The sequence below is a fragment of the Coenobita brevimanus genome, chromosome 50 (assembly GCF_032717465.1).
Source record: "Coenobita brevimanus isolate Jiangsu-jjx chromosome 50, ASM3271746v2, whole genome shotgun sequence".
NCBI lineage: Eukaryota > Metazoa > Arthropoda > Malacostraca > Decapoda > Coenobitidae > Coenobita > Coenobita brevimanus.
Window position 1 is genome coordinate 55,367,110 of NC_137003.1, and position 24,397 is coordinate 55,391,506.

Here is a 24,397-nt window from a genome sequence, read left to right on the forward strand (position 1 = left end):
AGAGGGAGGGGTAGACCGAGGATGAGGTGGAGGGATGGAGTTGAGAGGTATATGAGGGAGGGGGGGGTGAGTTGGGGGGAGGGGAGTCAAATGGTGGGTGACAGAGTGACTTGGAGGCGTTTTGTCTGCGGCCACCCTTTGCGGGATTAGGGCGTCGGTCTATAGATAGATATAGATAGATAGCAATTTAGCGCTTAGTGTTTGCCCAACTCTCGGAAGTTAACACAATCACCGGTGAACTGCCTGCTAACCTTCTGAATGGCAATCGTGATCACTTCACTTACCATCCATTCTTTAACTAAGTCATATTGGAGATATGTTGGCTAGCAAGACTGCTGAGTCATTATAACATACATCTGTCCCATATGGAAAATCAGACACCTTTGTTAGGCTGGCATCTCTTACTGGCATTTGTTTCTTTCAAGACAAGAGTATTATAAAAGAAAACATTCTTACATTACTGGTAGCGAAAAACAGGAAAAACAATTGTAACATTAAATATGTTGCAGTTGTACTGCCTGAAATCACAGCTACACTGTTTTTTCAGCTGTGACTGAAGTACTTTAGCAGTTTTTAAGCTGGCTCAGCCAGTTGAAGTACTATGTTATGAAAGTGGGATAAAATTTACTGAGTTGATAATACAATATTTGATATTAGCAGTGCTAGATGGGCTTTCATTGCAGCGTCCACCGTTTTTGTTGTATTCACAGCTGACAAAGCGATGAGCAATCAGTCCCTTTCACCCTCTGACTCACTGCTGATCAGAGTGATTAATCCTGTTCACCCTCTGCCTCTTTGCTGCTGTAACAAGGCTATCATAATTGGTAAAAATGAATGCAACCTAATGCTTGTGTGTGGGGGTGTGGGTGGGTGTGAGTGTGAGCGCAGTGTGGATGTACTTAATGACTGAGGAGTGGTGGGAGAAGTGCAGGTAGGGGCATAATGATAAACCCTGGGGGGAGACCAAAGATAAGCCATGCTGTCCTGTTCAACACAGACTGAACTTTTATTAATGTGTTATTAGGAAGACCAAACCACAGTGAATTACAATAATTGACACGAGACAGGACCACTGCATGGATCATTAAGGGGCAACGTCTGTTCAGGAATTTTCTCATAGAGTACAGATTTCTGATATGCAAGTTACACCCTTTGACGACTTGATTAATATGTTCTTTGTAATTTAACTTTGAATTAAAATAAACACTCAGATTTCAAACAGAACTGGCTGGATAAAGGTGTGACACAACAGTGTTCAAAGCCAGGGCATTTATCAGTGTCGTCACCCCTTCTGTTTCCTCTGATGATGATGATGATGGTGATCTCAGTTTTACCATCATTCAGCTTAAGTTTCCTTGTAGCCATCCAGATCTTAATATCAGACATTAGAGATTCAAGCTTGGTCTTGATGGCATTAATATCTGACATCTTAACATAGAGCTGAGTGTCATCATCATAAAAATGATAAAATATCAGACATTAGAGATTCAGGCTTAGTCTTGGTATCGTTAATATCTGACATCTTAACATAGAGCTGAGTGTCGTCATCGTAAAAATGATAGGACACGTCATGACCATCAGGTAAGGATGATAAACTACTCATGTAGATTGTGAATAGAATTGGACCCAAAACTGATCTTTGAGGGACCCTGAACAGAAGGGGAGCAGAATCTTAGCTATCATAATCGACAACCACTCTCTGAGATCTGTCCAACAGATATGACTTAGGAACAAAAGAGCACTATCACAAACACCTTAAAAATACACATCATCCAACAACATTTTATGATCTACTGTATCAAAAGCTGCAGACAGATCCAACAGACCTAGGATAGAGGACAACCCACCACAAGTGTTTGCCACCAAGCCACTATGAATCCTTGTTAATGCAGCTTCAGTTGAATGGTATTTTCTGTATGCTGATTGAACAACAGAAACAACTCTGTAATGTTCCAGTAGTGGTAAGAGTTGATCAAGTATGGCCCGCTCAGTTATCTTGGATATGAAAGATAGGTTAGAGATAGGACGATAATTTGTCATTCTCTAGACAACAAGGCCAGGTTTCTTGATTAGGGGCCCGAGCAAAGCACATTTCTCAGACTGCACAAAATTTCATTCTAAGAAGCACCTATTTATTATGTTGCAGATAAAGTCTGCTTCATGCTTGTACACATCAGGCAACTATGACAAGTTACACGGATCGAATGGAAAAAATGTTTTGTTAAGTTCTCTTATGTAACATTTGACTTAATTTACATCCAGTGGATGAAATGTTGAAAGCAAATGACCCCCTGTGCACCGTGATTAGAAGTCAACTGTAAATTTCACTAGGACTGTTGTCTAAATCATTTCTTTTGCGAGATATCTTAGTTCTAAAAAATGAAGCAAAATCAGAAGCCGATTGGGCATCAGATACAGAAGTTGGTTTAACAGTTACCTACTTCCAACCAACCAAATTGTTCACAACTGCAGACAAAGTTTTTTATTTTTTATTTTTTTTATTTTATTTTTTTTTTTTTTAATCACCACCACATGAAAACTGTATTTTGATAATACCTTGCCTTTTGGGATTTTACAGTGTGAATAACTGCTCCTCGCAAAAATGTAACGCAATGGAGTTATTTCGGTCCGTTGAAAGCACCACTAACTTTCTACCTTTCTACACTCTACACAAAGAATTAATGGATGGACCGTACCACAGAGAATTATCACGTACAGTGATTGTTTTTATTACCTCAGGACAATAATGATAAAAAATGGACCTAAGCTCATTGTTATATATATCAACCAGATCATCAGAACAAAATATTTGAAGAATCAACGTAGTTTAAATGCATCAAATGGCAGTCAACGTTCCTATAATTTCTGAACCTGATGACCCTTTTATAGGAGGGGGATTTCGGGATATCAGAACTAAAAGTGATCAAAGCATGGTTACTGATGAGGGGGGTCAACCGAATCAACCTCCACTTCAGATACTGCCTGCAACCGACAGGGGACAAGATCGAGTCAATTACATGTCCCGAGACATGAACTGGATCACTCATATGATTGAAAAAATTATGGGTGGTCAGCTCAAGGAATTCTGAAGAAAATGGTTTTGACTGCGGACTGTCAACCCAATAATTGAAATCACTGCAAGCAAGAAGTCCTCCAGATTGAAGAAAAAACACGTCAAGAAGCTGCCCAAACTCTCATTAAATCCTGATCTGTGCCCAGATGACCTGGTCAGTAGACAGTTGCAATTCTAATGGTATTCTGATGGAAATTTATTAATACTGTACTTCCATAAATTCTGATGAAGAGGGGTCAGGTCTGAGTCTATGAGAGAAACATATGCAAGTGCTGCTGAGTAGATGAGTGCTACACCTCCTCCCAGATAGTCAGCAGCAGGCCTGGGAATACAGTACCGGTACTTATAATGTGTCGTAAGGGAGAGCACTGCGAATAATATTAATGTCAGACATATACAACCAGGTTTCAGTCAACCACAAAATGTCAAGCTCGTGCTGATTTAGAACTTCATTAATATAGTCTGTTTTATTACGGATGGAACGAACATTTAAAAGACCCATCCATAACCGGTTCAAGAGGGATGTAGTCAGTTTTCTGAATGGTTGAAATTGGTGTTTTCAATCAGTCTATTCATCCATCCATCCATCATCCAATCCTACATTGCCCCATGAGGAGCGTAGGAGCCCAGGGCTAGGCAGTTGGTCCTGACATTTAAGATTAGAGCGACCAGCCTCACTCATCTCTGAGTGGCATTACTTGAGCAATAAACCCCAACCACTCCTTGGATATAAACCTTCACTGGCTTAATCCGATTGGAGCGCAATAATTACCCACTAAACTACCAGGCGCCAAAATTTGGTTATATGGTTACCACCTAGCGTAGTAAATGGTTTCCCGGTGCACAGGAAACCATTTGGCTTGTCACTCAGTGTAAAGTCACCCACAGGCTGAAGGAAGTGGAAAGAATGAAGGAAAGAAAGACAGAAGAGGGAGTGTAAAGTCACCCGTAGGCAGAAGGACAAGGAAAGAATGAAGGAAAGAAAGACAGAAGAGAATGGAAGGAAAGATGGATGGAGAGGAAAGGTCAGACACCCGAGAGCAGCACTACATCGAGTGAGTGGATGGTGAGTGCCCAATCAATCTATTTCTATGAAAAATCATAGTTGGACAACCTCTACTGGATGCAAAATGGGCAGCAGACTGTGAATTAGAATTAGCTTCTTGATGTCTAAAGGAAGAGCAGTTGATGCATTTGAGAGAATGTCTGTTACCACAATCTTTAGATTTGGGGACTCCAGCACAAAAAACACATTGTGGATCATCATTTTTTTCTAAACACCTCTCAGATGCATGACCAAAACCCTGACAGTGATGACACTGTGTAACCCTGAATCTGTCAAGACTGTGGCATCTTGTAAGATCCACTTAGATATAGTTGCCCGGTTCTACAATAGAGGATCTCACCTCTGGCGACATCAAGTTAGCGGTTTTAGCGTCATTCCTTGTTCTTGTGAAAATTCAGACAGGAGGAGGATGTGTAAGAGAAAGAACGAGAGAGAGGTGGTGGCACCACCTCCCTCATTTATCTTTTCTTCATTTCTCCTCTCGTTTGCTGTCAGCGCTGCCAGGCGTGTCTCCCTTCCCATCCCCCCGTCCTCCCCCACCCCCGCTAGTGTGGTGCCTGCAGTCTGCCTGACCTCACTCTCACTGTGTGTGTGGACCTGATTGCATCTCACTGCTGCACCTCCCAACACCTTACCCTCCTGCATATGTGATATTTGATGTCCCATTTTTTAGCAAAAGTATTGTTTATGAGGGTAATAACATTACCTATGGTGTTTCTGTGTCAGTCTCTGTTGAGTGAGTAAGGTATATGAGAGTTTGGGTTTGGGTCTGGAATGCATCTCTTGCTTGTCTTCAGTATCTTATGGGAAAAATTGCTTCGATATCCAACATACTCGCTGACCAAACACTCCCACTGGTTCACAGCACCACTGGATATTGGGGTATGGGTGTACCATATGATTGTAGCTTGACTCTGTTTCTAACTTTTATGTCATTAATCTGAATTGTTGCAGAAAGAACTGTCATAACTTGAGTGTTGACTGTAATGTGTCTAGAAGAATAAAAGATTTGTGCAAGATATCACCATCCTTTGGGAACAAAGGAAATTAGGATAGCAGTATGACTAGCCATAGGATTGATGGGCAGCAGTTTTACAACTATTAATTGGATTTACAGTTACAAAACCTGTACAACCTGTTGAACGAGAACTACGTTGAAGATGATGACAACATGTTCAGGTGAGTGAACCTCACTTCATTCATGGTACAGTATTTATGAAGTACTCGCAGTTAACAGTAAGATTCACACTGCAATACATTATGTCCTTTCATTTCAACTGTTCAGTTAGTTACATGGAATAATAATCATACTGTATAATAAGTGTGCACTTGTATGTTATGTAATTAAGGGATATTGGATGATAACACTACTTCATCACAGCTTGGTTTAAATATTTTCATTATTGATGAACCAGCTACAGTAATGTTTGGCCTTTTCTTTTTTCTTTTCATAATAAGTTGTACATAGTTTCACCAGGTTTTAAAAGCAGTTTCCATCAGCATTAAAATATAATTGAATCCATCATTCCAAACTAGCAGATTTTGGTGCAGCTTAACCACAAGGAGGGTTGCATTCTCCCTCATAATCTTTTCAGCTAATCAAATGTGCAAGGCTTGTTTTAAAACCCTTTTCCCTTAAGGTGGTCCCACAGCTAGGAAAAACATCTTCAGTAAAATCAGGAGTTTGAAATACGGTACATATTCAGTTATTGAATGTGGCATGATCACTGGATCAGTGCAGCTGATCAACTAATGCCCACTTATTGCTATGCTAGTGGGCAAGCAGTATTTCATTTCCAGCCTTTCTCTCTTTAAGTTCAAATGTCTTAGTACCTCATATGCACAATGCAACTGACATTCAGGTTGGAGGGGTCACTAACCTTTCCTTCATTCATTGTAGTGAAACCTTATGGTGACTAAATTCTAAGTGACAAGCCAAATGCTTTCTGTAATCCAGGGAACCATGTACTATATTGGTGATAACCATATAAGCAAATGATGCTTGGTGGTTTAGTGGGTTATGGCACTCCAACCAGATTAAACCTGTAAGGTTTTACCAGTATGTCCAAGGGATGGTTTGAGTTTATTGCACATGTAATGCCACTCAAGGGTGATTGAACTGGTCATCCTTGCCTTTAATGACTGGACAGAATAGCCAAGCCCAGGGCCCATACATTCCTGATGGAACAGTGAAGAATTGAGTGATGGATTGCTGACTGATATCTACAGAATTATTAAAGTACTGAGTCTCATTGAAATCTCTTCATTAATAACGAGATATGTTCCTATGGGGGCCTCAGAGTAGTGAAATACCTTGTGGCAATAGTCATAGTGGATAGAAAAACTGAGCTTAAGATTCGCTAAACTGAGTAAGGTTGATGATAATATTCCGTGAGACAGTAGGTAAAAGATGCTACCCACATAATACTTATGTGTTGTATAAGATGACCTTGGTGGGCAGTAGAGGGAAACTGGAATCTTCCCCCACTTTACATTGGCCTAGGGATGTGGCAGTCTCTGCATTTTTGTTGCAGGGTGCCCTGTGCCTCGGACATTACAGGAGGGAGTTAGATTGTTCTCTGCGCTTTCTGCTCTTAAAATTTGTGTTCCCAGAAAGATCAGAGAGCTATGTTTTAGATCCCCACCTCATTTGAATGTGAGGAATTAGGTTAATATGGTGATAAATTTGTAAATTGAGTAATAACTGACAATAATATATCAGAATTGTATCATATATCGAGTCATTTATAATGTGGGTTCAGTGGGGATATGTTTTTGACCAAGGGTCACCCACCCAGTAAAGTCTAAAAACAGGTTTCCAGTTCATCTGATCTGGTTGTTATTTCACTTCACCTCCAGCTTATCACTAAAAATAATCCTAAAAACAAGTTTCTAACTCCCCTAACCTGGTAGGTATTTTACATCACTGCACTTCACTTGCTGCTTCTACTCCAACACCACACTACTGTTTCATCAGTGACACTAACACAACCGATAGTGACAAGTGTAAATGCCATCTTGGAACATACATCTGACTAGACTTGTGTGAGCGTTATCTTAGTAACTCGTACCGTGCGGGGAAAAAAAAAAAACTGTACCCCTCTATGTAGGCCAGTTTTCTTTCTTTCTTTTTTTTTCTGGCTAAATGAGCTTAATATATCAATATAAGATCCCTGGCACTAATAAAAGTAACCACTAAAGTCAGATAGTTGGTTGAATCGAGTCAGGTTGGTGCCACTCGACCTCTGAAATCTTCGAGGTTACTGAGAGAGCAGAGCATCTGTGAGCTTGTGAACCAATTTTGGATTTTGGGGGAGGGTAATTGGACTTAATACATCAATATAAGATTCCTGGCACTAATAAAAGTAATCACCAAAGCCAGAAAATAGGTTGCATCGAGTCTGGAGAGTGCCACCCAACCTCTGAAATCTTCAAGGTTACAGACAGAGTAGAGCGGCTGTGAGCCTGTGAAGACTCTCTCCCTTCCCACACTCCTAAAACGATGTTGTAAGCGTAGTGGGGAAATGTCTGAAGTTAGCGAGATACAATATTACCTTCCATTGTACTTTGGTTCCTTGCAATGACTTCTCAGTGCTGCAGGATGTAGATCTATGTCACCTGCGTTTTTGAAGGGGACATAGATCTTCATCGCAAGCATGGTACAGGTTAACGAAATTAGCGATTGTACATCGACCAGCGAGGCTTTGTATGGGATCACAATAATCTTTTAAGAGAAAATTCTGTTGTATATTGAACGGTGAGGCTTTGTATGGGATTGTAATAATCTTTTAAGTGAAAATTTTGTTGTATATTGAGAAAAGGCTGTAACACTGTTGTCAATTTATATATAAGCGATTCATCGCATACCAGTTCATTGTTTAACAGGGGCCTGCCATACATGGGCTTCAGTAAAAGTACACACTACAATGTTAATTTGTTGGAGAATGTGCTGGCATTTTTCTAGTCATTTTAAGTGTCTGCATTTAGTCTGACATTAGATGTGATTATATATGTGTTTATTTAATATGTATTTTTTTGTAGGTTTGACTACAGTCAAGAGTTCCTGAGGTGGGCCCTGATGCCCCCGGGTTGGCAGCCTAGTTGGCATGTGGGTGTCCGTGTCAGCAAGAGCAACAAACTAGTGGGATTCATTTCAGCGGTCCCGGCCAGAATAAGGATATATGACCAGTCCGTGCTTTTTTTTTTTTTTTTTTAAACTTTGTCCATTTTAATAACTTATTCTTTCTTTCAGCTTCATTTTTTGTTTCTTCTAGAATACTGAAACACCATTCTATTTTTAGCACAGTTGGAATTCTGCATGTATGATTTTTGGTGATAGGGAAGCCTCAGATTAACCAAAATTGTGTAGACTGATGTAATGCATGTAGAAATTATGGTTAGGATCAAGCTTGAAGATCTTTCCTCTTGTTTGACTGTTAAGCCCATCCACATTGAATTAGAGAAGTTATTTTTTACTTTATCGATAACTTTATCCATCATTAAAACCAAATTTCTGCTCAGCTGCAATACTTCGTTTGCTTGCAGATTGTGGCTACACATAAGTGAATGTTTGAGAAAGCAAAATAGGAAAGTTACGGAAGCCAAAGAATTGACAGTAGCAATGGATCAGCGCAATACGTTTGGTGATTAACATGCCAAGATTTGCGCTCATTTTCAAAACTTGTCAGTTGGTGGAATGGCATTTTACTAGCGAGTGTTCGTGAGATGCATCCAAAAATAGGTGTGAATAATGAGTGAATGGATATATGACCTATTTCACTTGACATTTATAATAGTTCTCTCGGTTTTATTGTTAGTGATGCTTTGAATTACAGGAAGAAATTTGGAAATGGTGTGATAGAAGAGAAGTAGGCTAATGATAAGGAAATATAGTATAACTTCCCCAATCCAGACCAACGGGGGGGGAGAGCTATTCCAACCTGACCAATTTTCTAGGAAAATTGGGTTTTAGAGTAAGCGCAGTAAAATCCCAAGTTCATAAGGCCTGGATCAACCAGTTAGCCACCCATACATACTTCCCTCTCCAATCTGTACTCCAGCTGCTGTCATGTTTCATCTTGTATTTGTAGTACTGTACATAAATAGTGTAATCACTCATTTATGTGGACATAATTGAGCCAAAGGCATGTCCGGGTAGTGACATCCGGATTATGAACACTATTCCCCTGCTATACCCAAACCCTACCTATACCCTACCTCCAACCTATGCCTAACCTATTTGTACAATATGTCTGCTTACTTTGACAGTGTTTTCCAGTCATTCAGGGATATTTAGACATCAAAACACACATAGCAATATCCAACGTAATGCTGAACACCAAGAAAACTTTGAAGAAAAAAAAAAAACATTGAAAAACTAAAACCACCGTACCTATATACTACTGTATGTACAGTACCCCTTCTAATTTTGGCACTGTTTTCAGGTCAATCAGCCATATTTAGACATCAAAACACACAAAGAAATATCCACAATAATGCTAAACACCAAGAAAACCTCAAAAAAAAATAAAAAATAAAAAATAAACATTGAAAATAAAAAAACACCCTTCCTATTCATCACTGTATGAACAATACCCCTTCTAATTTTGGCACTGTTTTCGGGTCAGTCTGCCATATTTAGACATCAAAACACACATAGAAATATCCAAAATATTGCTAAACACCAAGAAAAATGTGCAAAAAATAACAAAAACAAAACCCTGCCTATACACTACTATATGTACAGTATCCTCCCTAATTTTGGCACTGTTTTCTGGTCAATCTGCCATATTTAGACATCAAAACACATATAGGAATATCCCAAGTAATGCAAAACACCATGAAAACCATAGAAAAAAAAAAATGAAAAGCGAAAACTACCCGACTTACACATGACATTGTACATTACCCCTCCAAATTTTGGCACTGTGTCCTGGTCAGTCTGCCATATTGTAGACACCAAAACACACATAGGATTATCCATATTAATGCTAAACATTGAGAAAACTTGCATAAACAACAAAAATCCACAAAAAACTGACAACGGTTTGAAAATCTGTTCTCTGTGATGAGTGATAGCTTCCAGGGCTAAAAAAAAAATCTACAGCCAAATATGCCACCAGAAATTGGTTATATTGGTATTGATGGTATACCGTCATCTTCACTGGTGTTTATACTACAAGCTAATCAAAACACACAAAACTGACAAGTAAAATACAGAAATATAGCAAGAATAGTGTTCAGGAGTAATACTTACCTTCATATAGCTTCCCACCATCCTAGTTTAGAATTTTGCCAGCACCTTCTAAGATTTAAGCATAGGTCTAGATGCAGAATTTCATGAGCTTTCTCGTGTTTACTGCGGAATTTCTATGCCAATAGTAATCGAATAAATTGCAAAAACCTTTGAAAACTCTCAAGTCATTGTTATCACCATGGAGGAGGGTAGGGACTAAGGAAGTGAGGGGGGAGCCGGGAGGATATGAAGGAGGGATGGGAAGGGGGGGGAGAAGAGAGGCTGTGGGCAAGATTCTCCCCCTTCTGTCAACAGGCTGACAGGCTCTTTTGCCGTATATTTACTCGTGGCTTGCGGTCTGTTAGACGTTGAGTGGCCATTCAGGAACACAACTCACCGTGACAGGGGGACTTTCAGTGTTCAGTAGAGAGACGGACGGCTGCTGTCACTGAACATGTACTGGTGGCTTGTGGTCTGTGTTTGTTGGAGGTGGTGGTTGGGAAAGACATGCCCCTATGGCTGCACAATATTGGACATTTGGTGGGGAATGCATGCGTACATTCTGACGCCGCTTACGGGCTGTAATCATATTACTCAGGTGCTGGAAGTTCGGTGGGAGTAATAGGACGAGGGGATGGCTTTAACCATTCAGTACAGGGGCAGATGGACATTTTAGCTCTGATTGTGGGTTATAGACTACCTCCCACTCATGGCTAAAGCTCAGTGGCAATGGTACCGAAAGTTTGGTCATATCAAGCTAATTTAGGGTATCAGTTGATAGACTTATTTTTTTAGCTGTATTTCTGTTATCTGTGCATCATGATCTTCACCTCCAAGATCATACGTCACCCTACTTGGTATGGGTGATGTTAGCTGACATCTTAGGTATGATTCATATGTTGGATGTTCTCCCATCTAAACAACCAGGTATACAATTATGTGTCACCAGTAGTGCTATATGTTGAGTCAATTACCATTTGTTGGTATCAGGTAAAAATGAAGGTTAATATGACTTTAATTTAAATTTTTGTTTTATTTTGATATGTCTTGAATTACCTGCTTCACAGTTACTGAGTTCATGCTTATACTTGCATTTTTCTCATTGCAATAATTAATATTGTTTTCAAGAGTAATTGGTTCAGTAGATATTTTATGTTGGTCACCATTTCCACCCTTTATTTCATCTATCTTCATCCTCCAGGCATGTCTAAGACTGCTCTGGAGCTGTTTTCATATGCTGTGAAGATCAAAGTTGGTTTTGCTGAAGTTAGCTTGGACCATCTCCGAAGTAAAATGACCTTGCTGTAACATTGTTTTCATGGTTTTACTAAGATTTTGATTCAGAGATGGACATGAATTTGGATGACAAAAATGTGGGCCATTTCATATGATATTAAACACTGCAGATTTTGATTAATTTGCAGTAAGTTATGTAGTCAGGTGTGCTTGTATGCAGGTCATTTCATATGAGGGTGGTAAAAAGTGAAAGTGAATATAACTTACCCCTCAGCCAACAGCAGATGGTAGAGATCAACTTCCTTTGTGTGCACAAGAAGCTACGGTCCAAGCGGCTTGCTCCTGTTTTGATCAAGGAGATCACTAGGAGGGTCAACCTTACTGGCATATTTCAGGTAAATTGTAAGAATTTAATTTCTTGATGTGGTTTGGCATGTTTTTTTGATCCGTATTATTACAGTACTATTACCACCATCAGGGATGAGTGGATTAGCTTATTTAGATTGTGCCATGGGGTGCTTGCCACACACATACTGTAGCTGGTCCAGAGATAATTTTCATAACTTTTTTGCTGAGCGATTTTCGGCATGTAAATTTAGGTCATTCTGTCATGAAACCTGTGTCACAAAACATAGCTAAGACTAAATTTTCATGATGATTCAGCAGAAATACAATAGGAGAATAAATAAAAACCATTTTGATGAGTAGATGTCTAAACTGCCGAGTGGCACTAACTTCCCACTCTTCCTGTATCTCCACAAATTGATATAATTTATGTGCATAAATCAGGTAGAGATAGAAAGAAAAATTACCCTAGCATGATGCAACAAGCTGATATGAGATGAACCCAATAGCTTAGAAAGAATAAGAGGTTTAAGAAAAAAAGACAAAAAAGTGCAAAATGTTTATACACCACTCACAGTTGTTTTTTGCATACTGTTTTTTGTGTATGTTTTTTTATTGCAGAATCGAATAGTGCAACTCTTGACAAAGAGTATAAAGCAAACTAGATGCTTCTTTCGTAATTAGTACCAGAGAAGCCTAATTTTAAAAAGTGTCACTGAGAACCAGTTCAAGTGCAGTGATGCAATGCCTGGTGTTGAATCTCGGAGTATCGCTAACTTCCCACTTTTCCTGAATCACCGCTAGTTTATGTATGTGCATAAATCAGGTACAGGTAGAAAGAATAATACCTCTGAGCATGAAGCAGCAGACAGGAATGAGATAACCAGTTAGATTGGGAGCTATATTAGCTTTTAAAAACAAAAAAGTTGCATTTGAAATGTTTATAACATACTGACTGCTCTGTGCTGGTTTCACCTAAAGATTTGCGAAAAGTGTATTTCATATTACAGAATCTTAAATTACAATTGTATATGAGGATTATAAACCAAACAAAGTTTTTATTAGAACTGGAGAAACTGAATTTTTAAAAATGTTACTGAGACTCACTTCTCAGTGGTGCAATGCCCAGTTGTTCTGTTTTGCTCCCAGCACATAAACTAATGGAGCTATTCATATAAATTCAGTATGGATGAAGAGGAAATTTCAATGATGTGAACCTGGTGGACTGCAGGCTGAAGTTGCCCTCTTGCAATCTGCCATCCCCCTTTCAGGGAATAGGGAGGTTGTATTATGTGGCAGCAGAGCCTCCGTGTTGAAGGTGCTGCTACATGAAGATGTCCCTTTCCCTGCAGTGACAGGACATTAGAAAACAGTATATTGTAAAGCTAAATTGTACAACCTTATGTATGTGTTGTAGGCTTTTGAATTTTATCTTTTCTCATTGCATTAAAGAAATGCTATGTACACTGTAAATATTGTAACATAAGTGTTGATATTTTTGTGCTAAGATACAATCAAATCCTACAGGCAGTGTACACTGCAGGGGTAGTACTGCCACGACCTGTAGCATCATGCAGGTACTGGCATCGTTCCCTCAACCCTCGCAAGCTGATTGATGTCAAGTTCTCCCACCTGGGCAAAAACATGACCATGCAGCGGACCTTAAAGCTTTACCGTCTCCCTTCAGACACAGCTACACCAGGCTTCAGGCGTTTATTGCCGGAAGATGTAGATCGTTGCCACAAGTTATTGGCCAAATATTTGCGGAAATTTGACTTGGCACCTGTGTTTAGCAAAGAAGAATTTATGCACTGGTTTCTCCCTCAAGACAAGATAATTGATAGTTATGTTGTAGAGAATAATGGCAAAATTACTGGTAAGTTAAGCCTTCGCAGTCCTTAATTTTGCATCATAGCATGTAGGGTTGTTGTAGCAGTTTTTATGTAAATCCTCATAAGTGAAATCACAGTCACTGTCTTTTATAATTGGGAAATCAGTGGAGTTTAATAAAAGGTATGGAGTATTATGAGGTTCAGGTAAACTTACTGATACATATCAGACCTTAACAGAGCTCTAAGTACTGTACAGTATTTGCTCTACAGTTTTTATGAGAGTAAAGGTTGAAGATGAAAAGTGTTGTGGTGGTCTGTCAAAGCAATGCATATTGTGTACCTCATAGTTTTCATATATTTCAGACTTTGTGAGCTACTATACCCTACCATCAACAGTGATGCACCATCCAACCTACAAAAGCCTAAAGGCAGCATATTCCTTCTACAATGTGTCATCTGGCACACCCTGGAAGGTTCTTATGAAAGATGCTCTCATCACTGCTAAGAATGTAAGATTATCCTCCTCCTTCTCCTCTTAAAATTTTTATGATCTTTTTGCACTTTTTTTCTTCCTCCACTATATATACATACACATGACAATGTCCTGCTTTTAGCTTCACCAAATTGGTCACCTTATGTAATACCCAACATGAATCTCATCAGGACCATTCTCTTTTCCTTTATCTAATTTGCACACCTCTTCCTGGACCTCTTGTTCTGATATGCATATACTTGTCAATATGTGTGGGCAAGTTTGTTCATTTTCATCTCTCTCAAATTTGCTTTCTTCCATAAAGACTGATCTTTCAATATATACTTCCTTTGCACTTCACTTTTTTGCATATTAATTGCACTGTGATATTAGATCATCTCTTACTTTAGCCTGGGATTGAGCTTGACCCACTATACTGCAGATACACTTAGGTAGGTATGCTGATTTGCAGAGCGCAGCTCTTACACATCTGCTCCCCACTATGTCTCTCGTGTGTGTGTGTGTGTGTGTGTGTGTGTGTGTGTGTGTGTGAACATTGTGCGCTTGTGCATGCATGTGTGAGAGAGAGAGAGAGAGAGAGAGAGAGATCAGTTTCATGGGCACTGAGATAGGAGAGGGTATGTTGAAAAATGGGTAAACAAATTTTCAGGTCAGTACTATACCTGTATTTGTTCTAGTTTAGTCATAATGAGGATCAAAGCAGCTTTTAAATTAAGTTTTCCATCCAACTTATATATTGCAGTCCTCCTGAGAACAGTTCATGATGTATGCCATGGGTTACCAGTACAGAATTGTATGATTCCTGGTCTAGTGGCTGCAGCTCAGATGTAGTGTTTGCCAATAGATATGTTATTTCAACATCTTAGCGAGTCAACCAGCCTAGGTAGGGTGGGTAACCAGGACAGTTATTGAGTGTTGGTAATCACATTACGTTGTGCTAGTGAGGGATGCCTTCACATGGTGACACTGATGTACCTGGACGGCAGAGCTCCCAGATAAAGAAACACTCCTTAGCTTCCCTCACCTCGCAAAAAGAAATTGTGGGATGCAGCATGAGTGCAAAGCTACACTCCAGAGACAGCTTCCATATTTTTTTATGCAGAGGGCCTGTAGCTACTATGGCTTGTCTGTCCATTGTACACACTTAGTGGGAGACTTTGAAACAAGTCCAGGACCACACACACACACACACACAGATGTCTTTCATGTAAAACCAACATGGTTTTAAGTCTTTAATAGTACAGACACTTAGAAAGCACAGACATGCCTTCCCCCTGAGTTAGTCTATACTTATACTTTTGAAATTTCTCAGTAGTTTGCTTCAGATTTTCAAGTACATTAACATTACTAAACATTGTTGGTGGTCTTTGCAGGCAGATTATGATGTGTTTAATGCCTTGGACTTGATGGAAAACTCTGAGTTTTTAGAAGAGCTTAAGTTTGGGCAAGGTGATGGCAACTTACAGTATTACCTCTACAACTGGCGCTGTCCCACTATGGAACCAAACAAGGTAAGGTCAGGCATAAACAAAGAAAAAGATTGAGGGGGGGGGGGACAGAGGATTGGAATGAAAGGAACTCTTAAAAGTAAAGAAGTAAAGATGGTATGATCTAGGTGAAGTGACAGATAGGCAGTTAAATGCAAAAGGTAAAGGGTAGAAGCTGAGGAGACAGTAGACAAGAATGCAGTACTACACCTGGACCTGACGTGTGTGCATACCAGTATTTTTGTTCAGTATTTGCAGGAAACCATATCAACATCATTCATTTATTCTCCCCCGATCCCTCCACCCCCTCATACTGTTCTTGAGTTCCTCATGATATAGTATTAGCTCTCAATTCTGAAATGCTTAGGTCCAAAGGCTTTACAAAAAACAAAGAAACAGGTAGTAGATGGATGTCTACCCTAGTCCCTGGGAGGTACTACGATGAGAGTCAAATGTGGCTACAAACATAATAACTAGCCACATAGTCATCACTTTTAGGCAGGAAGCATTAAGCCTCAAGTACAGACACTCACTTTTTTCATGGAATCATGAGTCCAAACCAAGACCCACATTATCACAAATCTTATTACACGTAAAATTTTTTGTCCCCATTAGCTTCCAGCAACCATTGGGAAGTAATTAGCTGGTTTTGGCACTTGGTTTAGCTTCTGGTCCATTGAAAAGATTATCTATACCATGGTCAACTCTAACATAGGGATTGCTAAAGAGGAAGCGTAGTGTCATTTTCATGCATGTTTGTATGTAAATTGCATACAATACCATCAGTAGTACCTTGTATTAGTAATATATTATGTGCTTGTGTTTCCTCAGAAATGTTTTTAAATGTGCATTGATTAATTATATGAGGACAGGTGATATCAACACCCCCATGTTTCATAGCAAAACATTTTTATTTTTTATTATTATTATTATTTTTTTTTTTTGAGAGAGAGAGATTGAGAGCAAGAAGATGAAAGTGGTGTATGTGTTTACGAGTGCTAAGTATGCCATGTTGGCATTGTGTGAAACAGAGATGAAAGGGTGTGAAGTGGAGGAGTGGGAGGGTATGAATGCATTTTACTCTAGGCTAGTTTTGAGCTTGACCCGCTACAGTATACTGCCGGTACACTTAGGTAATTATGCCAATTTGCGGAGTGCAGCTCCTACATGTCATTGTCAGAGGCCAGGTATGAATGCATGTGGAAGTTGTAAAGAAGCAGTTGCATTGCTGATAAATGATCAATGGCAGAGGGAAATGAAAGATTTTAAATGTGTTGGCTCATGGTTTATGTATGTCAAGTTCCAGCTCAAGAAGGTGAAAGTTGCAACCCTGTAATGACAGGGTTGAGGCAGAAAAGTACTGTATAGGTTCTGTGATTAGTTGGATGAGGTGATAAGATAGATACCAAGGAGTCATAAATTGTTCATCATGGGTGATGTGAATGGAAAAATTGACACTGTTCCTGTGAATAATATAATGAGTCACTATGGAGCACTAGGAGAGAGTGAGAAGGGAAGGAGACTGAAGGATATGTGTCAGGAAAGGAGTTTTTGCATTTGTAGTGCATATTTCAAGCACAAAGACATAAACAAATATGCATGGTACAGGGGGAGTGTGGAGAATACTGAAAGGAGCCTGATTGATTATGTGCCTGTAGAGCGAAATATGCTGGGAAGTGTTGGTGATACAAGGACAGTGAGATGATGTAGAGGTCTGTGTGAATGTATGATTGTGGTATGGAAGGGGTGGTTATGGAGGTGGGGGTGGATATAGGGGATGGAGAGGGAATGGAAAGTTGTGGAGAGGGAGAGGAGAGTCACTGGAATGAGAAAGGGTTCAGCATGGGATTGGGGGGAGTGGGTGTGGTCTTGAATGTCAGGTGCAGTCCCCCTCGGTGTGTTCTAGAACGCAGTTTGTTAGTTAAGTACTTAGATGAATTGATAGAAAAGAAGTAAATATATGAAGGAAGTGGAAAGCAGAGTGGCACAGGGAAGGAAAGTGGCTGGTGCTATGGAGGCCTTAACCCTTTCACTTCAGGTATAGTTTTTTGGCTGGATATCCCACACACTGGGGTTTTGAGATATATGAAGGTGGGGGTGCTCACCATCCACTCACATGATGATATAACTTTTTTTTTTTTTTTTTTTTTTTCCCCCCCCCCCACATACTGAACAATCGTGTAACAAGACCTCACTGTACAGTACCAGTACTGTACAAAACCATACTATTTGTAGCCCAATTAATTATACTAACATGATCATTCATATTTCAGGTTGGCCTGGTTTTACAATAATGGAAGAGGCAATAAAAGCTTGTTTAAATTAGTGTGGACTGTTGAGCAACGAGTCAGGTAATCTGAGACTGCTTGACATGAGAGTGAACCAGAGACTGGGCATACTTCTCACCAATGATGGGAAGTCTCAGCAACACTTAACAGTTTTGTCAACTTGATATGCAGGATCCTCGGGGTTTCATTTTAAAAATGCTGTATTTTGAAGTTAGGTTTCACTGGAGCTTAATATGGTTGGGAATGCTGTATAGTTGTATGTGTACAGATTCTGTTTTCTTATAATGAGTTTAATAGGACTTTCTGGCTGCATCTCATGGCAAATCCTCACATTAATATCTCATCCTTCATATTGTTTTTTGGAATCATAATCAGTAAGAATAAAAATCAGGATTTACCAAGAATACCTTGCATTTCTCATAATGCAAACACTTGAAAAAGAAAATCTTTCCCTTTTTACCAACACCTGTACTGTACATCCCAAGTAGCTCATCAAGTTGAGGTCTACTGTGGGTGTGAGAGAACCTTGAATTTTGAGGTGATTCAGACACAAGGTATACCTAACATTTAATTTGAGTAAAGTGAGAGCAATTGGGGATATATCTGACTTTTCATGTAATGTGGCTGTAGCAGTGTTAGCACAGCACAGGTCTTTGAAATTAACTGGACAAGTATGTGGGACAAAGGTTGCTGTCAGGATGGCTTTGTGGGGTAGGCTGTCCTTATGATAATAGTCTGGAGTAGCGGCATATGTACCTGCATAACTTATTAATTCCCTGAAGGATGCATTGGTAGAGTGCAATGTGGTGCATGTATGTAAATGAACATGCATATATGAATACATTTCTGTGTGCTACTGCAGTAAATTGTTTATTGTGTATGAATAACAGGGACTTTGGTATGTAGCTTAATAATATGCTGTGATACAAACTCTGTAGCTATGACAGCTCTATGAGAAGCCTTTGTGTCTTAGTATCTATGAGAAACATCCATTGCTTTTTTGCATTATGGTCAGTACTGTATTTGGGGAGAATCTTCTCAAAGTTTTTTTTTTTTTTTTTTTTTTTTTTTTTTTTTTTACAGTATATAACATTTAAAATTAATTAGGCTCCTTCTCTCACTTTAACCCCTTTGTGGCCACTGGCCTCGAACAACATTTTATCGGAGCATTGCCTGCAGTATTGATTCAGCTCAACCTGTAAAAAAATGCAAACAGTCTCAGGAAGGGAACGAAGGTCTGAGAGACGTTGTCACAGACCTGCTCTACCCTCTAAACCATGCAGACAGTCAGTACATCTCATGAATAAGATGAGTGGATGTCAGTCTTTTGCTTCCGTCAGGTGTTAGTGTAAGTAAGAATAAGAAAGTAAAGAAAGTGTGCTTCTTGGACAGTGACTGCTTATTAATGTTTGCTTTGACGTGGGAAGGGATGGGAGAGAGATAAGCATCCCTCCCACTCCCACTCCCCACTGTACAACCCCCAACCCTGCAGTGTAAAAGGTAAGCCTTTTTTTTTTTTTTTTTTTTTTTCCTTTATTTTATTTGGGTCATTCTTTTATTGTACTTTCTTTTTTCCCCTTGTTTATTGTATTTACAGCTGCAACTTACCTCACCAACTCCTTGCCCCTCCCATCCCAGCCTGTCATGCTTATCTCTGGCCGTATTTTTTTGTATTTTGTTTTTTTCCATTTATCCATCCATCATCCAGTCCTATGTCGCCCCATGAGGAGCATAGGAACCCGGGGCTAGGCAAATTGGTCCTGACATGTAGGATGGGAGTGACCAGCCTTACTCATCCTTGAGTGGCAGTACGTGAGCAATAAACCCCAACCACCTCTTGGATATAAACCTGCACTGGCTCAGTCCGATTGGAGCGCCTTAATCACTCGCCAAACCACCAGGTGTCATAATCTGGTTATATGGCCACCACCCAACATAGTAAATGGTTTCCTGGAGTACAGGAGATATATATATATATATATATATATATATATATATATATACAGTATATATAAAATTGGTGCTGGGGCGAGCCTGTGGGTCCCGATGTATTCCACCAGCTTGGCCACAGAGGGGTTAATTATGTAGCATTAGGGCATCTTTCAGGATCTGCAATAAGTTTGTGAATGAGTAGTCCAGTAATACTGATCAGTTAATAATGGAGACAAAATGATTAGGTTACTATGTAATGCTAAGTTCTCAGAATTAGTGTTCCATTCTCTTTCAGGTGTTTCAAATTGGTGCAACCAAAGACAGGGGTGTCTTGGTGTGTTAACCTTCCTCCTAATACTAGGTGATGAAGCATTAGGATCTTATCACCATCACTACATGAGATCTAATCTGGAAAAGTTGTTTGGCTGTATGAGTAGCAAAACAGTAAATGAATAAATACAAAAGTTTAGTGAAGGGGTTAGGGAAGAGCTTATACAAAATTATCCTAACAATACCAGTCTGGCCTGTGGTATTATGATGAACTGTAGAAATTAATTATTATATCATGATTTGGGTACTCTTTTGATTTGCTGGCATTTTGTAGTAATTTTGCTAACATATTTAGACGAGTATCAGATACGATAATTACTGCAATTGTAACAGATAATGTGGTAAATTTTTTGAATTAGCACCCCTCCAATGTTTTGAATATTTTGTCACCATTACTGGACTGTGTAAGTTCCACTCAAACAAGGCAAGTAGCTGATGGTAAGGATGTATGCAATAAAACAGTAAAATATCAACCAAAAACAGTGTTATTTCAGTAATGAGGAATTAAGTATCAAGTGAATGAGATATGGGATATTGTGAAGAAGTAGCTGAACAGTTGGATACTGGAAGTGTTAATGTATGATCAGTGCTTGTACCATTATAGTTGCATTTATGTTGTTAAGATTTCTGACTTAGAACCTACTGTGAGATGTTGAATGAGGGAATCTGTTTGTACAGTTCTTTGATTTTAATAAGTGAGGTAGAGGATGCTACAGCTACAGTTGAGAATAGTTCAGTTGCCTTTTACTTATCAGTGACATTCAGAGTTTGACACAACAAATTTAATAGAAACTTAATATTGTTTATAAAGCCTTCAGTAGCTCAGCTGGTTATTGAATTTTACCAGCAATGTTTCTGATTAGTGCCTGCCTTGTTGGAGCTTGGGATTGTATGCTGTTAGCCTTTTATATTTATTTTTCTTGGTTTGTTTTAAATCTGGTATTTATTTATATTTTTAATCAACATTCTGTAATGCACATTTTTAGAACTGAGTAAAGTAAAAATGAAAGTCCTTAAGAACCTGCCTAGCCATGCTGATAAAATATATATAGCATAGGTAGTGGATGGTGGTATAAAAGCATGATGATGGATGGATTAAAAGTACTAACGAGCTAATCATCCATTCAGGTGGAATAATGGGCCTTGAACCTAACTCCCTGAATCTGTAATTGTATTTCATTCATTTATTCTTGTTACTTCCAGCTGATTTTATTCACTGAAGGAGAGATCTCTTGCTGTGAATGGGTTAATGAAGGCTATATCCAACCCATCTGGTTTGAATAGTCTTTTAGATTTGAACAGTTTCTCAGGCAAAGTAAATTCATCTGGTAATAGCAAGAATAATAAGCACTATGTCACTAGACTGATGTGGTTTAATCCTGTACCTCAAATATCAAGATTCAAGCTAAAGTGATTAATCAGAGTACTCCTGGCCCGAGTGTCTTGTGCATATGTGTTAGCTCCTTGAACACCACCACTACCACCTTGTAAACGTTTTATAGGTGTGTATATTACAAACTATTGTGTATATTGTGTATATCAACTTAATATAATCTCCAATCCTTTTAATATCTTAGGTTAAACTTGTGTAGAAGGAAGAAGTGCATTTGTGTGGGATGAATAAGTATGTCTGTAGGGATGCTTGTCAGTACTGAAGAAAGACATGACTCAGAATCATTAACCAGAAATCTTGACCATATTGAACATAGGAGCATGTTGTCCTGAACCACATTGTTCATGAAGTTAACTATTAGAAAAACTATAGTTTGACTTGGTATGTGTGCTGTCAGGTTAGCCAGCCCATGCTGTTTTTTTATTTTTTATTTTTTTTTTTTTTATTACCGTAAGGACAGTGATTACAGATCTCATTACACTAATGAGGTGATATACAGCTGACTTTTATACTCATCAGTAATTGACTTTGTTTATTACAAATGTTTGTTCTCAGCTGTGACTTTCCATCTCCTTAAGAAAGAAATTGAATAAATAACTTACTGCCAGCCATCCTTCGGAATAGCGAGGTTTTGTCAATAAATGGACACGTCTGGGGAAAAAGTCATGGCTATATAAAACAAAAACAAGTTATACATTTACGTTTATTTTTTAACCACACATATAAAAATTACTGGGTCAAAAATACTGAAAGATATGCCTACCCACTGAAAAAAAAAAAGAAAAAAAAAAAAGAGGCAACTTTTTTTGTCACAACCGTAGCCTAATTCTCTATACACACACCTACTTACATTAGGATGACAAATGTTCATGTTTCAGTTCGTCTTATACTGTTATATATATACTGACACACACAGTTTATATAAGTATTAGCATAGTACTCCCTGAAGTATCTTGTATTTGGGAACATTATACTGACACCTTTGTAGTTTAGCGTAGTTCTCCCTGCAGTATCATTTATTTGGAAACTATAGTTGCGGCGCTTGACTTGTTATTATCGTGCCCTGGCAGCCTACCCCTCAACAGTGTACCCAGTTTCGTGTATAATATGAGATGCATGTGATTTATGTATAACATGTTCGTGTATAATGTGATCTGTTTATAATATGATACGAAATCGGATGCACTTTTGACTAGGAGGTTGCCAGGGTATGATAATGGCAACCTCAGAGTCGTGCGCTGCGACTTCATTCATTCATCTAATCCAGTGTTGCCCCATGAGAAATGTAGGAACCCTGGGCTAGGCAAGTTTGTCTTGACATTAAGATGAGAATGACCAGCCTCATTCATCCCTGAGTGGCATTACCTGAGCAGTAAACCCCAACCATCCCTTGGATATAAACCTGCACCAGCTCAATCCAACTGGAGTGCCTTAATTGCCCACTAAACCAATAGGTGCCATAATTTGGTTATATGGTTACCACCCAACATAGTAAATTGTTTCCTGGTGTACAGGAAACCATTTGGCTTGTCACTCAGTATCCACCCGTAGACAGAAGGAAGAGGAAAGAATGAAGGAAAGAAGGACAGGAAAGGAAGGATGGAAAGATGGAAGAGAGGAAAGAGAGAGCAGCATTACATTGAGTGAATGGATAGTGAGCATCCCCACCAACCACTGATTTGGGAACTTTCATCATCACTTTCATGATGAAAGTTCCCAAGACAGTGGTTGGTGGGGGCACTCACTATCCACTCACTCGATGCAATGCTGCTCTCGGGCACCTGCCCTTTCCTCTCTTCCACCTTTCCATCCTTCCTCGTCTGTCCTTCTTTCCTTTATTCTTTCCTCCTCCTCCTGTCTACAGGTGGCTACTGAGTGACAAGCCAAATGGTTTCCTGTACTCCAGGAAACCATTTACTATGTTGGGTGGTAACCACATAACCAAATTATGGCACCTGTTGGTTTAGTAAGCAATTAAGGCACTCCAGTCAGATTGAGCTGGTGCATGTTTATATCCGAGGGATGGTTTGGGTTTACTGTTCACGTAATGCCACTCAGGGATGGGCGAGCATGGTCATTCTCATCTGAATGTCAGGACCAACCTGCCTAGCCCAGGGTTCCTACGCTTCTCATGGGGCAACACTGGATTACAGTGGGGCACCAATTTTCGCGCCTAATTGGGTCCAAAAATAATGCGCGAAAGTGGAAGTAGCGAAAATCGGGGCATTGTCTTTATGGCAAAAAGGCTAATTGGTTCCTGGTTATCCTAAAGTAACATCAGATTTTCATTTTCACTTGCAATACAGTACATCAAATCACTATTGTACATTGCATTGTGAGGTACAAACAATAAAAACTGTACAGTACACATTATACGAGGAGAAACATACCACAGAGACCAGGTTGAGGTGTTTAATGGATGTTGGGGGTAAGTATCCGAGGTGCGTGGCGGGCTTATTTAGCCACGCCAGACGTATTGGCGCCACCTCTTGCTGCCTCGCTACCACCATGCTGTTTCCTCATACTACGCACTGTCGATTCTGGGATGTTAAATATACGGCAGATTTCACTGTTTTTTGCGCCCTTGTCCATGTGCTCAACTATCTTCCTTTTCATTTCATTACTATACTGCCGTTTCTTCACTCCAACACGATACTCTCTTTTAGCATTGGCCTTTCCTCCCGACT

At 39.4% G+C, this 24,397-nt stretch overlaps 1 protein-coding gene across 1 annotated transcript in view; it reads left to right on the forward strand.

Moving 5' to 3' along the window:
• The window catches only part of Nmt (N-myristoyl transferase), a 35,847-nt gene extending 12,336 nt beyond the window's left edge, over window positions 1-23,511 (forward strand). The window contains exons 6-12 of the mRNA XM_080272422.1: window positions 5,257-5,318; window positions 8,181-8,327; window positions 11,885-12,005; window positions 13,483-13,831; window positions 14,151-14,296; window positions 15,654-15,791; window positions 18,041-23,511. Of these exons, the coding sequence (XP_080128548.1) occupies window positions 5,257-5,318; window positions 8,181-8,327; window positions 11,885-12,005; window positions 13,483-13,831; window positions 14,151-14,296; window positions 15,654-15,791; window positions 18,041-18,061 (984 nt within the window). The 3' untranslated portion in view covers window positions 18,062-23,511. The remainder of the gene's footprint in view (window positions 1-5,256; window positions 5,319-8,180; window positions 8,328-11,884; window positions 12,006-13,482; window positions 13,832-14,150; window positions 14,297-15,653; window positions 15,792-18,040) is intronic.
• Window positions 23,512-24,397: the final 886 nt, after the last annotated feature.